The 16,089-nt window shown below is 42.5% G+C and overlaps 1 protein-coding gene across 3 annotated transcripts in view; it reads right to left on the bottom strand.

The window, feature by feature from the left end:
• Positions 1–192: 192 nt before the first annotated feature.
• LOC110050216 (uncharacterized) overlaps positions 193–16,089 on the bottom strand; it is a 26,952-nt gene continuing 11,055 nt past the window's right edge. For 2 of the 3 annotated variants that reach the window (XM_020756103.2, XM_089293264.1), the window contains one exon: positions 193–13,518. In XM_020756103.2, the coding sequence (XP_020611762.2) occupies positions 2,521–13,518 (10,998 nt within the window). In that variant the 3' untranslated portion in view covers positions 193–2,520. The remainder of the gene's footprint in view (positions 13,519–16,089) is intronic. The other variant, XM_020756104.2, reaches the window with a different exon arrangement.

The raw sequence follows: 16,089 nt of genomic DNA, 5'->3' as shown, positions 1-16,089 counted from the left end.
CTCTCAAAATGATTACTCTCTTTCATAACTGCTGATGTCAGTTCTTAAATAAGCTGACATTACCTTTCAAATGGTATATTGTACCCAAGCAGAGAGTCTTTATTTGCTGATTTAGGAAAACTGCCATTCGCCTTAGGGGGTAAAGGAATAAAGGGAGAGTGGGACATTGCCAAAACAGAAACAGAAACCAAATTTAAATCCTCTCTTAATCTTTTATTACACCTGTTGACACTAACAATATATACCAAGAAATGTTTAATTTGTGTTTTGTGGCCGCCCTATTTACTTACAACATTTAAGCCAATGTTAAATTTCCCTTTCCAAAGAAAATATCTTAAATCATTTTATGAGAGAAACATCTGGTGAATTGGACTCTGTTCTCTTAAAATAGTTCAGCCGCAAGAGACAGTGTTCACTACATGTTTGTGAGCAATTCTCTTGGGCTGCAACTGAGGCAACAAATCTCAAATTCTCACATATAAACTATCATGAAGCTGGACATTTGACGAAGCTTTTACATTATCTATATTTAAATAACGAAATCTTAATAATCCCAAAAAACAATCCCAATTGTTTTACCTTGAGTTATACTGTTTTAAAGCTCCTCTGTCATCGTCTGCAAAAGTCAAGCGGTCACTTAACTGTGTAGACCTGTTTTTAACTGTCTGCACTGAGTTTTGTTTTGCCAGGTTTCCACAAGAAATTAACAAGCAACTGAAGCATTGCAAACTACAAATTGGAATTTTGTGTGTTTTCAGTTTTAAAGGATGCTTTAAGGCTGTTATGGCTCATTCCAATTTTGGAGTTATTAGTGTTATGGTAAAGGCCATTTAGCCCAACAAGTCCTGTTTTAATAATTTTCCCAAAGTTGAAACTTGCCTATAACCTCTAATTTTTTGCTTGTAACAATATACAAGAAAGAGAAATTTTGTAGACATTTAGTATTTGCACAGTGTCAAATTGTGAATCATCAAAGTGATCAGTTGAAACAGGCCTTTGCACCAATAAAAGGCGCGTCTATCACCTCAAATTGTAGACGATGTTTTGTTGTCGAGGAAACCTTGTACGAGTATTTCAGAGTGGAAAAACGCCATATAAGAGGACTGCTCAGATTTCATTTGAGGAAATGAAGATAGAACCACCAATGGATTCGACATTTTCACCCCGAATTGAAGAGGCTCATGATCCTCTGCATGGTTTGAAATTGACACCAAGTAAGATTTTAAATTACAACAACTTTGAATTTTACAATAATGCCCTAATAATCAGGCACTTTGTTTAGATCTAGAAAAATAAATAGCTAAGCTAAAATGACTAATTTCATGACGTTGACTCAGTTGAAGAAACTTCAATTTCTTACGTCCATTAAACTACGCAGCATTATTTATCGAAGCGTTGATACATCAGTTTACCTTTTAAGTTGTAATAATCTTATTATTAGAGTGGGAAGAATTGAGAAATGTCACACTAAGCTAAACTACAAAGAGAACTTCCGTAAACAAACGTTTCTTAACCCCGAGAGATTGTCAAGTCGCAGATACATACATTTGTTGGTTTGTTCGTTTGTTTGTTTGCATCGAAATGTGTCTGATCTCACAGTTGGTGATGTTACTTCTGACGTCAGTTTCACTAGTAATGCCCTCGGGGTCTGTTTGTTTGTTTACGGTTTTGTCCCTCTGAAACGTTTTTAAGGCAGTGATCTGTTTGAACTCCTTTGTGAATTTCAAATGATCTAAAATGATAGGAGTGTTTCAAAAAATTCAATAAACCACGTTTATCTACACCATTTATGACTGCATCCCATATTTGGCATATTATTAGTCGATGTTCTTGAGAAAATGATTTTGCACTGCACCCTAATTGTTCTGTAAACTGGAGCATACCTAGCCCTCGGACCTTCATGAATTATGGCGTATTTTGTCGACGTATCTTTGTCAAAACACATACCTTTTACTCTAATGTCAAGTTGGAGGTGACAAGGTAAGTTATCATACGACTGAGGCAGCTAAGAGGGCCAATAACTAAAATCAACAGATGGGAACGCTTTATGTACCCGCAATCTTATTCTGCTTGGTATTAACACAGCTGATATTTAAAGATTAAAGTCATTTGGTTCGCTGTCGGAAAGAAATGAAAAACTCAAAACGCAAGCAGTTTTCATCCTAACGAAAATGTTCTTTTTTCTTTTGAGCATAGTAGCGCATTAACATAGTGCATGGTTCTGGTTTGTTTAGCCCACTGTTACGATCTATTGCAGGTCAAAAGCCGGGGGTCAAAAGTAACTGTTTACCTTGTCATCTCCAAGTTGAAAATAACTTACGTGTGCTCACTTTTTGGCACCTTAACAGCTCCTTACGGTCCATTTTAACTGTCATAAGACTGCGACCAAGGCAATAACATTTAATCCTTCAATGTCCAAATCGCAGTCCAACTCCACAATGGTTATTTCTGACCTGCGCGGCGTGTTCCTCCTTATACCCAAGTGTTCCCTTCAATATAATGTTTTTAAGCGGCTACTTTTTACAGCTCTGACGTTTTGCTGGAACCCTGTTGACGACTGCTGCTTTTTGAACTGCTTCGCGAAAATTCGACCCGCTGTTCTTTCAACTCGGGGACATTCCTTGTTCGTGTGCTAGTTTCCCTGGTCATCCCCGATGCGGATTCGCCACCCGTAGAGGAGTGTGTGCTCACCGTTTGGTATCTGGAAGAGGATGACTGCAAAGGCTTCCTGTCAACGTGAAACTGCACCGGCTCAAATTGTAATTTCTCCTCCGCCTCTACTTTCACACGAATGGGGCTCGCTGACCCGTGAGATGATTCGACCTGTGAAATGACAGTTTGATTGTTTTCTTGGCTCTCAGTTGTCTCGAAGTTGTTCCCCGTCGGGGACTGCGCTTGTAATTTTAACAAGGTCGGGGAAGATGAAGAGTTTGAGCCTGACATAGAACTTGTCTGCAACTGAGTAATTTTGGTCATAACAGAACTGCTGGTGGAAGTTGTGGTTTGGCTTCTAATGTCTGCAACATTTAACGTAGTAGGCTTGCTGTTTGTTCGTTGTAGGCTTGATGTTTTTGTGGGGTCTAGGAAGACGTTAGCCTTGGGACTGGTACTCGACTCCAGGTGCTTAATTTTAATAGGGCCGCTGGGTGGAGTATTACTAGTCTCACCGTTATTACTTACAACAGTGATGGACGGCTCGTCAGATCCTGCGCCGACCTGAATGCGTTGGATTGGACTGACACTTCTCTGAATTCGGGTAATTTTTGTTGTGACAGTGCTGGTGCTGCTTTGCTCGCTGCTGCCCGCGCTGTCTTGTCTACCCGCTTCGAATGGGCTTCTGATTTTGACCATTCGTTTGGGGTTCATCTCGTAGTTGGAAATCTCTATTGGCTTCGTCTTCTCCTTGACATCGACCATAAATTCAGTGTGACCGAAAGTGGAAGACGACGATTCCGTCTGCGTGGATTCCTGGGGAACGACAACCTCTCGGGTTACCGTAACTCCTTTCGGCGGCATGATGTAGGATGTCGTGTAGTGTGCCTCCACCTCCCTCTCTGGTCTCAGTAGACCCTTCAGCCGGAAAATCTCCTGGTTGAGCTCTTCGATTTCTTTAATGTAGCCATTGCACTCAAGGATCTTCGTCTCAAGCTCGCGTTGCAACGAAGTGATGTCGATTTCGAGTGTCGATCTTACATTCTTGATCTGGATGTCCCTGTCCTTCCTCTCGTCTTCCAAAAATCCTTCTAGCTTTAAGACTCGACTGTTTCGATGGTTAAGCTCGATGTCTAACTCTGCCAATTTTTGATTCAGGATCTCGATCTCACTTATATAACCGTCGCATTCCACCTGCTTGTTGCTGAGTTCTCGCTTCAGTCTTTCCAAATCCTGCTCGTTGGAATTGTTGAGAATGCGTAGCTTTTCGATCAAGGTCTCTTTTTCAATGATTTCCGTTTTGTACACCTCTATTCTGCTCTCGATCTCGGTAATCTTTACCAGTAAGACGTTCGTTTCACTATCTGTTTGATTCTTGTCGGCACGCGCCTCATCCATCTGCTTTACAAGTACGTCAAACTTGCTTCGAATCGTGGAAAGTTGTGCCTCGAGGTCGTACTTCTCTTGGTTGAGTTTCTCGATTTCTTGGATATAACCCTCGCACTCGATTTCTTTGGTGTTCAGATCGCGTCTCAGCTTATCAATCTCGCCGTCGTTGTTTGAAATTTGGACGCGGAGCCTTTCGATGACTGTCTCTTTCTCGATAATTTCTGTCCTGTACTCTTCGATGCGAGTTTGAATCTCGATGATTTGTTCATGCATGACGCTGGCTTCACTCTCGCCTTTACTTTTCAGCTCATCCACTTGGGCGACTGCGACTTCTTTGTCTTTTCGAATATCTGTTACGTGAATCTCCAGCTTGTTGATTGTATTCCGAAGTGAACTGATTTCCTCCAGTTGTTCGGACTTTTCATGTTTCAGCGTCTCGATGTCCTGCAAGTATCTTTCGCATTCGCTTTTCTTGAAGGAGAAATCTCTCTTGAGCCGGTCGACTTCCTGTTCATATGATGTGGTTTGGAATCGCAACTTCTCTATGATGGTTTCTTTTTCGATGATTTCTTTTTTGTAGCTCTCCACCCTCGTCTGGATTTCAATGATCTGTTCACTCATGAACTTGGCATCTGTCTCTCCTTTAGCTGTGGAATCAACGAGTTGTCTCTCAATGCCCTCTCTAGTGACCTTCTCTTTCTGTACATCGCCGTCCAGAATGATGACCTTTTCCCGCAGCGACATTATTTCGACAGTCAGCTCAGATTTTTCCTTAGTGATCTGCTCTATCTTTTCTAAGGATATCTTGAACTCGCCATCTTTGGAAAGAAGGTCTCTTCTGGTTACTTCCAACTCATACTTTAGATGTTCAATTTCGTCTTCCTTGATGCTGATTTCTCTCTTGGCATTGTCAAGCTTGGTCTGTAACTCAGTCACGAATTTAGCATGACCACTTGATTCTTTATCGCCGCGGGTCCTCGCGTCCACTAACTGCGCCTGAAGTTGGGCTTTTTCGGCTCTCTCAGTTTCGATGTGGACCGTCAGCTTAGTAATCTTGCTTCTTAGCGCAAGAAGTTCTACTTCCATATCCGCCTTCTCTTTCTTGGCATCCTCCAAGTCTTTGCAGTAATCATCGCAGTCCTTCTCTTTTGTGTCTAACTCACTCTTGGTGATGTGAAGCTGGTGTTCTGCTTGGTTAACCCGCTCTCGGAGTTCACGAATGATGGTTTCCTTTTCAATGATCTCTCGTTTACAAATCTCCACTTGATTCGTGGCGTCTTGAATTTGTTTCTTAAGGTCATTGCTCTGATTGGTTCCCTTGCTGACAATCTCGTTGATGTTCTGCTTCAGCTCGCTCTTGTCCTTTTCGTGCTCCTCAAGAAGAATCTCGAAGTTTCTTATTTGTCCACGGAGTGTGTTGATTTCGATTTCCATGTCTGCTTTTTGCTGGTTACTTCCTTCGAGGTCTCGGATGTAATCCTCGCATTCTAGCTGTTTGTTCTGAAAATCCCTTCGAGCTTTATGGATGTCGTCCTCTAAATCAGCGTATTTATTCTGCATTTCCTTAATAATGCGCTCTTTGTCAACAACTTCCTTGCGGTACGTTTCAATCTCGATTCGTAGTTCGTTGACACGATCTGCGAAATCTCTTGACTGGTTGTCTCCCATATTTTTATAATCGGCGAGCTGAGCCTTTAAGGTCTCCTGTACCTTTTTGTCCTCTTCAACTTGAATCTGTAATTTCTTCACCTTAGTCCTGAGGGAAATTACCTCGTTCTCTAGATCAGACTTTCCTTGTTGGGACAACTTGCTCGAGTCTTTGATAGATTCTAGCTGGACTTCAAGCTCGGCCAACTGGTTGAGAAGCTCCTTATTTCGTTCCTGGATATGTTCGTAGTCCATCTCTACCTTGGAGATCCTAGTTTGGTATTCAACAACTTCTCTTTTGAGTGTGGTAACCCTTTCTTCAAGCACTCGATTTGAACCTTGTAGCCCATTGTTCCTCTCTTTTTCTGTCTCTAAGTCATGCTCCAGAGTGGACACCTTCTTCAACGCAGCTAAAAGTTCTAGCTGCAACTGAGCTTCCCGTTCTTGAAGTTTCTTGAAATCAGCCTCCATGGTAGAAAATATCTGTTCTGAGGAAACTTCAGTGACTTTTTCTTTCTGGCTCTCCAACACAAGGTCGTGAAGCTTTCTCTGCATAGATTCAACTTCTTTCACTAATAGGTCCCTCTCCTGTCCCCATTCTGTTTCCTCTTGCTGCAGGTCCTCAAAACGGCGTCTTAGTGCTTGAAGTTCTAATGTAACCTTCTTGTTTTCTGCCGTTAAGATCTGTATTTCTTGGGTTCTCTCAGATACCGTTTTCTGTAGTTCAAGGATCTTCTCCTGAAGTTTGCGTCTTTCTTCTTTCACCTCTTCGAGGGAATTTTCCAATCCACTGACTTTGTTTCGCAATGCGTCGTTTTCTCTTTTGAGGGTATCTCGTTCTACCTTGATGGTTTCATACTCAGCGCTAAGATCCACAGAAAACATGTCAGGTGCTGCTTCGACAGTTGAAATGCTTTGCACAGCGATGGTCTCTTCGCGGGAAACTTTAAGCTCATCGTAAAGCTTCTGGAGAGACGCAAGCTCCATTTTAAGCCTCTCATTTTCATCTTTCAGTATGCGCACAGTACCCTCTAGTTCGCTGTACTGAATCTGAAGCTTTTGAAGCTCAAACTTCGTGTCCCGATGTTCCATGACAGTTTTCTCCAGTTCTGTTCGAACACGATCGAGTTCCTCCTTCAGCTCGGCCCTGTCGACTTCTAAATATTCGTTCTCTTCCTGCAGCCTTTCGATTATCGCCTTCTTCTCCACCAGCTCGCGAATTTGCTCTTCGTAGTACTTCTGTTGTTCTATCAACTTTTTCTGTAGGTTGGAGATCTCCTCTCTGAGTGTGTCATTCCTAGCTCTGATTTGGTCGAGAGATCCCTTGAGCTGGGCGTTTTCTTTCATTTGGTTCTGCAGCTCCTCTTCAAGGGATATGATCTTGCTCTGTGAAGTTTGCACAGTACGTTGAAGCTCTATCTTCGCGTTGTTCGCAGACTTGTAAGCCGATTCCCAGTCGGCCATCTTCTTGAGGGCCTCCAGAAGCTCCTTCTGTTGTGCGCTCAGTTGATCTTGACTGGTTTGTAACATCGTCTCGGTCTGGGCGGTCTTTTGCTGACTGGCCAAGAGATCGTCTTGTAAGTCCTTCAGCTTTTCTTCGTAGGACGTTTTGTAGGCTTCTAAACGGAACACTTTGTTCTTGGCAGATTGCAACTCTTGTTCTAAACTAACCACCTTCTTACGCAACGTTCTGTAGTCTCCCTCGTCCACTACATCCCTTCCGTGAAGCTCCGAAAGGCTGTCCTCCAGGTCAGATATCCTCTTCACTTTCAAAGAAAGCTCGTGCTCTAATGACTGGATAATTCGACTACTATCTCCGTGCTCCAACTCAAGTTTTGATGCTCTCCTTTTTCCGTCCAGGTACCTTCTCTCCGCGTCTTCTTTCTCGTTTAGAACTCTCTGGTACGACTCCTCTAAGTCCTTTAGTCTTCTTAGAGTGGCTGCATCTGTTGGTTTCTTTTCTCTTTTGTCCGACTGTACAGTTTGTATATTTACATACTTCTTGTTTATCATGGTGATGTCAGTTTGCAATCGATCTCTTTCCGACTGCAGAGCATTGAGGCGAGCTCTCAGCTCAGTGTTCTCCCTTTTCAAGTCTGCAATCTCTTTCTTCAAACGATCCTTCTCTTCTTCTAGTGTTTCATTCCGTGCTTGGAGGTAGGTCAGTTTGCGGTTAATTGATAGGATTTCGTTCTGCAGCCTGTCTACCTCTCGTTTGGCATTTGCAAAGTTGGTCTTATACTCATTCAAGGAGGTTAGGAGGGTCGTCTTCTCTTGTTTGAGTTTGTTCTTCTCGTTATCTGAAAGTTCAAGGCTATGTTGAAGTCCATCAGTTTTGGATTCAAGTTCTTGTACTTTCAACGTAAGGGCTGCTACTTCGTGTTGAGCCTTATCGAAGTCCTCTCTATAAGTCGCAATCTTTCGCTTCAAGTTTGTCACTTCTTCTTCCAGGGTCTTGTTAGCAGAACGGTACCACTCAATCTGCTTGTTCTTCTCTTCCGTGGCCTTGTCGAAATTATCCACAATGGCTCTGAGCTCAGAAATCTCTCTTTGAAGGATCACATTCTCATCACGCTGTTTGTCCAGCGTGCCCCTCGCTTTCTCCAATTCGCTGAGCAAGTTGTTCTTGTCTACGTTGAGCCGATGAATATCACCTTCTAAAACACTTATTCTCTTCTGATCCTTGATTAGTTCACGATTCAGGTCTTCGTTTTCGTGGTCTAGAGCTTTGACTTTCATCTCGAGCTCCGTTGTTTGCTTCCTCAGTGAAAAATTATCCTTCTCTAAATCGTCCTTCTTCCTCTGAACTTTGTCCAGCGTAGTTTTCGTAGTGGTCATCTCCTGCCTGAGAACATAAACCTCTTTTTGAAGGGAGTCTCTTTCTGCTTTGATGTTTTCCGCCGGCTGGGCATCGGTGTCATCACCACGAACCATCCACTCCTGAAGCTGGCGTTCAGCGTTAAGAAGCTGCGTTTCATTTTGAGACACAACATTGACATGTTCCTCTATTTGCACTTCCATTTCCGCTTTTTCTTTGTTGACGACATCAAGTTCTTTCTTTAGTCGTGAAAGCTGCGTGTTTCTTTCCTCTATTTCCTTGTTTACGACCAGCAACTCTCTTACTGCCCGGTCGCGGTCATTCAAGAGGTTGGTGATTTCTTCCTTCAGCGATATCACGTCTTGCTCCAACACCATGATTCTTTCACTTTGAACTTCGTTAGTCGACTCCAGTTTGGAAAGCTGGCTTTGGTAGTTCTTAAGTTTCTCTAGCAGATCTCTCTCTTTGTCCTGATATACTCTATTTTCGCTTTCTGCGTCGGTGAGTCGTCTCTGTAAAACATTAACTTCCTCCGTGAGTCTCCTAACTTCACCTTTGCTGGTTTCAAACGAATCCTCTATCAATGTTGTTTTTTCGGAGATGACCTTGTAACTGTTCTCCACATCTTCCTTGTCTCTCACCACGATATTGTGGTCGTTTTGCAACCCGCGGAGTGCTTTTCTCAACTCATCTATCTCAATTTCTAGGGTTGTCTTCGCGTCTTTGAGATCTTCAATGAATTTATTTTTGTCATCCATGTCCTTTTCTAAGTAGTCAACTTTGCTTTGAAGTTCGTTAATGGTCTTTTGCTGGATCATGTCCTTTTCTCGACTCTCGTTCAGTAAAGATCTTAACTCTGCGATCTTTTCTTTGTTTGTCTCATCGGTTCGAGTGAGCTGTGCTAGTTGCTCCTCCAAGGACGTAAACCTATTTACTTGGTTATCCAGCTCGCTTTGAAGACGTTCTTTCTCCAGGGTCAACTTCCTTACATCTCCTTGAAGCTCGTTGATGACTTTGTTGAGCTCGATATTTTCCGCCTGTAAGTTGCCGATCTCGTCCTTGAGTCTCTCAAAGTCTTCTTCTGTAGTTTTAAGGACACTCTTCACGGACTCCAGTTGGTCCTCTAGGTAAGCTCTCGCCGATTCCAGCTGTCGTATGAGGTTGTCTTTCTCGTTCAACCTGTCTTGAGCTGTCTCTGCTATCAATTTCAATTCGACCAGCTGCTGTTCTTGCTTTAAATAATCCTCTCTACTCACGCCGGAAGATCTCTGAAGTGTACCGTCTAGCTGCTTTTTCAGGGAAGTGATCTCCTTGTCATCGTACTCAGACTTTAGCTCCAATTCTGATATCCTGGTATTGGCATTGACAAGCTCTTCTTTCAAATCAGCTTTCTCTCGGTCAATTCGTTCCCGTGTTTTTTGCAGCTCATTCACGGTCCTCTCCAGTTGTGTTGTCTCGTGCTCTAGTTCAAACACGCGCTTTTGCGACTTTTTGAAATCCGTTTCGATCTTCAGGATCTTGGTATTACAGGCTACGACCTCGTTTCTCAAGTCAGCTTCTCGACCCTGGGTGGACTTGTATAAGTTTTCAACTTCAAATATCTTATCGTCATACTCTTTGCGGTCTTTTTCGCTAATTTCACCTTTTCTGCTCAACGTTGTAACATTAACCTCCAACTTAGAAATGTTGATATTTGCTTGCTGGAGTTGGCCTTGTAAATCTCTGATCCTTTCTTGACTGGAAGACCGAGTTGTCTCAAGCTCCTTCTTCAGGCTCAGCAACTCATCGCCGAGATTCTTCTTAGAGTTATTGAGAGTGTCTACCAAGTTGGCTTTGTCCTGAATTTCTTTTACGTGGTTGTTGATGAGCCGGTCTTTCTCTACTAAACTGTTTCGTGTGGTTATCAGCTCTTCCTTCACTTTACGATAATCCTCTCTTACTGTGGCACCTTCCGTTTTATAGTGATCTCTCTCCTTGGTAACGCTAGTGAGCTGTGTTTCAAGGATGGTGATTTTGTGATCTCTTGAACTTACATCACGTAGGAGCTCTTGGCGACTTTGCTTCAGTGTTCTAATTTCCTGCTCAGTATCATCAAGTCTTCCCTGTAAGTTGACGATCCTCTTCTGCAGCTCCTCCTTTTCAGTCTTCAATATGTTGTATGTTGCTGTGTTCTTGTTCAGTTGTCGTTTGGTTTTGTCCAACTCATCTTGAATCTGTCTTATTTTGTTATTCAGCTCGTCGATTGTCTTATCCTTTCGTGCTATCATGGTGTTAAGGGTTTCACCAAATTTCTCCTGCTGCGCCGACTTGCTTTCAATTTGAATGAAGCGTTCTTGGCTGTCAAAAATCTTCTTGTTGGCAGCGTCCAGTTGTTCTCGAAGTTGGGTGATTTGTCTACGGCAGGTCTCAAGTTGAGTTTCTTGCTTAGATACCTTGTTTTGGAGATTGTACAACTCTTTTTCAGCTCGATCTTTTTCGACTCTGGCAGTGTCGAGGTCTTTTTCCACTTCTTTCAACTTGCTTTCTGTCGCCAGTAGTTTTTGGTACTCTTTGTTCTTCTCCTCATTGATTCGCTCAATTTCGATATTTAACGTGAGCATCTTTTCCTCAGCGACGTCCATGTCATTCTCCAACTTGTCAATCTCCCTTTGTCTGTCGTTGACTTGGGTTTCCAGTGATCTCACTTTTTCAGTAAGTTCGCGTATTTTCTTCTCTAGGTCCGCATTTCTCGCTCGTTCCTCTTCCAAAAGAACTCCAGCGTCCTTACCACGCTCCTCAAAGTCCATGTACGTCGACTCAAGATCAGACACCCTTGTCTGGACCACCTCAAAATCTGTCTGAAGCAACTCCTTGCTTTGCGTTGCGGTATCATACAAAGAGGACAAACGTAAGATTTCTTCCTTGGCTGCATCGAGCTCTTTCTGAAGTGCCTTGTTTTCCTCTTTCACAAAGTCATTCTCAGTTCTTAGTCGATTTACTTCTGCGAGGATGTTATCCTTGTCAGATGTCGCGTCAGCTAATTCTCCTCTTAATCGTTCAATTGTGTTGTCTCTCTCCACAATTTCTTTCTTGTAAGCCTCTGTTAGTTTCTTCAAATCTGAAAGCTTACTCTTGAACGATTCGATTTCCTCTGCATTCCGAGCTTTAACAGACCGCAGCTCTTGCACTTCGATATCTAAAACAGAGTTCTCTCTTTTAACCTTGCTAAGTTCATCTTCTAGCTTGACGATTTTGTTCGTTAGCACCGTCACCTGATGCTCTAACTCGTTTCTCTGTTGCTCCACGATGTTAAAATTAGACTGCAAATTTGACATGTCCTTGTATACAGTTTGAAGTTCTTCATTGATTCGATCTCTTTCTTCCGCTGTGATTTTGTAATTGGACTCAGAATCTCCTAGCCTCTTCTGGAGCTCCATCTGTTCAGACCGAAGTTCCTCACTCTCGCTTTCCAGTAGATGGATTCGCCTTTCCAGTTTTTCTGATTCCTCGCGGTAGTCATCAACCTTCGCCTCAAGAGAGGTCACTCTGGTCTTCAGCTCGTCAATCGTCTTGTCTCGTTTGTCTAGCTCTCCGTTCAGCCGCTCTATGGCCCGCCGGCTTTCAGATAACTCCTGCTGCACTACCATTAGCTCTTTTTTCATCTGCGTCACTTTGTTCTTCTCCGAATCAAACTCAAACTTGAATCTGTCTCTCGCTTTACTAACACTTTCCAATTGAACTTCTAGCCTTGATATCTTGGTACGGTCTGCAGCCACCGTTCGCTCTAGTTCTGCTTTCTCGTCTTGTGCACGACGCAGCGAGTCAGTTGTTGTTACCACCTTGGAGTTCAGATTCTCCACAACTTTTCTGAGCTCGTCTCGTTCCTTGATGACAATGTCGAATCTTCCTTGAAGGTCGGTCACTGACATGACGGACTCATCTAGCCTTGATTGGAGATCATCAACTTTACTGACGAGCTGCCCATCAACTTGGTCGGGAGCTCTCTCTTTCTTCACCTCCAATTCCGTCTCCAGTTCACCTACCCTCTTCCGCAGTTGCACCTCCACCGACTCCCATTCCTTTACTCGCTCTTGAAGCTTAGCCTGAGATGACTCAAGGTTGGAAAATTTTCCAGTCACCAAGACCAGCTCTCTCTCGATAGTCTCCTTTTCTTCTTGTAGATTCTTCACCGTGACTGAGTATTCTTGGATGGTCTTCTCGTGAAGCGTGATCGTTTCTTGCAGCGTCAGCAGTTGCCGATTCTGTACATCCACCGTTGTTTGACACTTAGAGAACTCCATTTTAACGTTCTCCAGACTATCTTCAAGTGTCGTGTTCTGGTTTTGAAGAGTTTCTATCCTGTGCGTTTTCAAGATGGATTCCTCTTTGTACTTGTTAGCGTCATTCTGACTCTGCAGTACCTCACGTTGCAATCGAGAAATTGTCTCCCTGGCCTTCTTGAGCTCCTCACGGAGGTCATCCAGTTGTTGCTTGAATGACTCTCTCTGCTTCACTACAGTCTGCACCTGCATCTCGTACCTACTGATGGTCAAGTTACCTGTCTTCCCTGCCATCTCCGATTGTCTACGGTACCTGTCACAGTCTGCCTGTAGTTGGTTAAACTTCGTCTGTAGCGTTGACAGCTCGCCCTGAAGCATGTCCCTCTCGTCCGCCGCATTTTTGCAATCAATTTCCAGCTGAGAGATCGTTTCCTGCAGGAACGAAGACTCTGTGTCAGGAGACGATTCCAGGACCTGCACCTGACTAACCTGACTGGCCATCTGGTCTCGCATTATCATGAGCTCCTTCTCAATGACCACCTTCTCCGTTCTGAGCTTCTCCATGCTGCTGTTCTTGGTGTTTACTTCGCGTCGTAGGGACTCTACTTCCCTGTCTCTTTCGCGAAGCCGGCGTTGCATGGAGGAGAGCTCTTCCTGTTGTTTATTGTACCTTGATTTGAAGTCGAGCAGTTGTTCTTGAAGCTGTTGGTTTTGTCGAGTAAGGTTATCAACCTTGGTTTTCCATCTCTCAGTCTGGAAAAAGGGAAAATAAAATTTGGATTTTAAACAAGGACAGGGGCAAACTTGGAGCAACTTCCCAAGAGTCCTTCGAAAAATGCGGGCTTGGCATATTGATTCCCCTTATGTAGAGGTACTGCTACACATTTTCCCCTCCTTTGATTTTGCGCATTCGCGTGTTTAGTTTTGCTTAACTACATTTTATCCTAATTTATGATCATTTTGTGTGACGATGACAACATTTTTATTCTTTTGTTAAGTCTTAGATATCTTTAAGTTAGTCCTTTACATAAGCCTTATTGGCTTCCCTGGGCTTCCTTGCCTTCTACATTGATATGTTGTAAATATATTTATCAATGGCAAAAATAACACAAGAACAAGAACAATACATTTGTTTCATGCTAGTTAGGACAATGAGCTGGTATATTAGGCCAGTCTACTGCGCTTGATGAGTTTCTATACTCTATTATCATTTACTTGACAAAAAGAAAACAGATTTTGATCAGTTTGGTCGCGTTCGATTTGTTATCTATTTTTTGTGTACTCGTGACAATGTTCAAATACAGAAATTGTCAATCAAACCTTTCAAAATTCGTGAAAACCATTTCAAATGGTGCAGCAAAGATAATTATTGTAAGCTGAGAGTAAAAACTTCATATTTTAAACATAAATTAAATTTAGATGTTATGGCAGTACAATCTTCTTCAATCTTTCTCTGGCATTATTCAAGTTTCATTACTCGTTCTTTTTCTTAGCTTTCCAGTAATTTCTGTTTTCCTCACAAAAGCCACTACAAGCTTGATTGAAACCATGGAAACGTCTGAAACTTGAAACCACTGTGTTCAGACTTCAATATTCTAGAACGCCTACTTTATACTTCGCCTTTAAAGGACCTACGTCACGGTTTGCACATCTAGAAAAGTTTAGCCTAAATTTTTCAAGTTCGTCGCTTCTAATCCGTGTCAATCTTCTCCATCCTTAACTATCCTTGTTCCTTTGTGGTTTATTATTATCTCTTTAGTGTTTTTCTGTCTTACTAAACTATTATTTACTTCAAAGATAATTTTGTAAGCGGTCAAAATAACCCAAAACACCGTGGCCGACCTCCTTTAAAAAAACACGAAATATAATACTGTAATCCACTTGCATTTCACTACAATGTAATGCATTGTTTGAACAAAGAGTATCACTAGCTCTTCGGGTTCGCTAATTTCATGCAAATTGTATGGGATATGATTGATTTGAGACACGTGAAACAAGACACGCATATATAATAGGCCAAAAAACCCGGTGGAGGGGAATACCCCATTCCCCCAAAATCGATGCCCCATTTCAGACCTCCAAGAATTAACACGCGGCTCTAATATATGACCGCGGCTAACCAGAAATGCTTCCATTTGCGTAAACATTTGAGAAGGGCGACAAATTTGGCAAACCTGATGCCGAAAAAATAGTTCTTGTAAACAAAATAGACAATGCCATACCAGAGTAAAAAGCACACCCCATTTCAGACCAAAATGGTCAAAATCTATACCCATTTTCAGACCAAAACCGCTCAAAAACCACACCCTTTGGGGCCGCACGTGCCTATATAGCCCATCGAAGGGAGTAACCCCCGGGCCTCAGACCAACTGGCACGTGGCAGAGTTTCCTGAAATTCGGATAAAATAACCTGAAAGTTTTTTAAGAAAACGACAAAACGTTTGGATTTATAAAACATGTGTGGACAGAAACTTCTGTCCTCCTCAGTTAATCCAAGTACAAAGCGATGGAAGCAGAATTTATGATAAGTAGAAAATGCTAATTGTGATAAATAGTAACAACAGAATGAAGCAAAGCGTGAAAGTGTGAGAATTAAAGAGATTATTTTAGATTAATATGGTATAATTGTTGATTCAAAGAGGTTTGTTCTCTCTGAATACGAATAGCCTCTTTTGTCTTAAGTTGAAAACTGGTGGAGGCGTGATCCAAAACATGGAAACAATCTGCTGAACACAGGCGTGACAATGTTGCAGATGTTTGAAAATGTGAGAGGCCCTATCACTGGCTAAATGCTCTTGCACAAGTGTGGAAAAATGCCGGACCATTTCACCGACGTAACAGGCATTACAGCCCGCACATGCAAACCGTTGTAAACCACACGTGAACGGAGCCCGCCAGGGGTAGGGTCTTTCACGCCAAACATGTTACCAATCTTAAAAGAAGAAAAGACTAGTTTGATATTGCCACTTGGATTAACTGAGGATGAGAGAAGCTACTGTCGAAACATGTTTTATAAACTGAAATGTTTTGTCGTTTTGTTAAAGTTCTTGACTTGTCTGCAACTCAGTATCGAAACATGTTGTATGAACTCAAACGCTTTGTCGTTTTCTTAAAATTCTCGACTTGTCTGCTACTATCAAGACCCTTTGGAAACCAGAAAGTTCTGTTGTCATATAGGGTGTTAAATCCCGTCTAATTTTTTAGAAATCTTTCATGGGAACGGCAACTTATGTTGAAACCAATCTGCTTTCGCTTTGTATTTCCACAACAAAAAACCGATTTCATAGGGCGTCCACGCTACGCCGGAGAAAGTTGAAAACGCAG

The sequence above is a fragment of the Orbicella faveolata genome, unplaced genomic scaffold (assembly GCF_042242905.1).
Source record: "Orbicella faveolata isolate gen_17 unplaced genomic scaffold, um_ofav_v1 contig_25, whole genome shotgun sequence".
Lineage (NCBI taxonomy): Eukaryota > Metazoa > Cnidaria > Anthozoa > Scleractinia > Merulinidae > Orbicella > Orbicella faveolata.
Note: the sequence above shows the minus strand (reverse complement) of the source record. Positions and strands in the feature narration are given on the sequence as shown.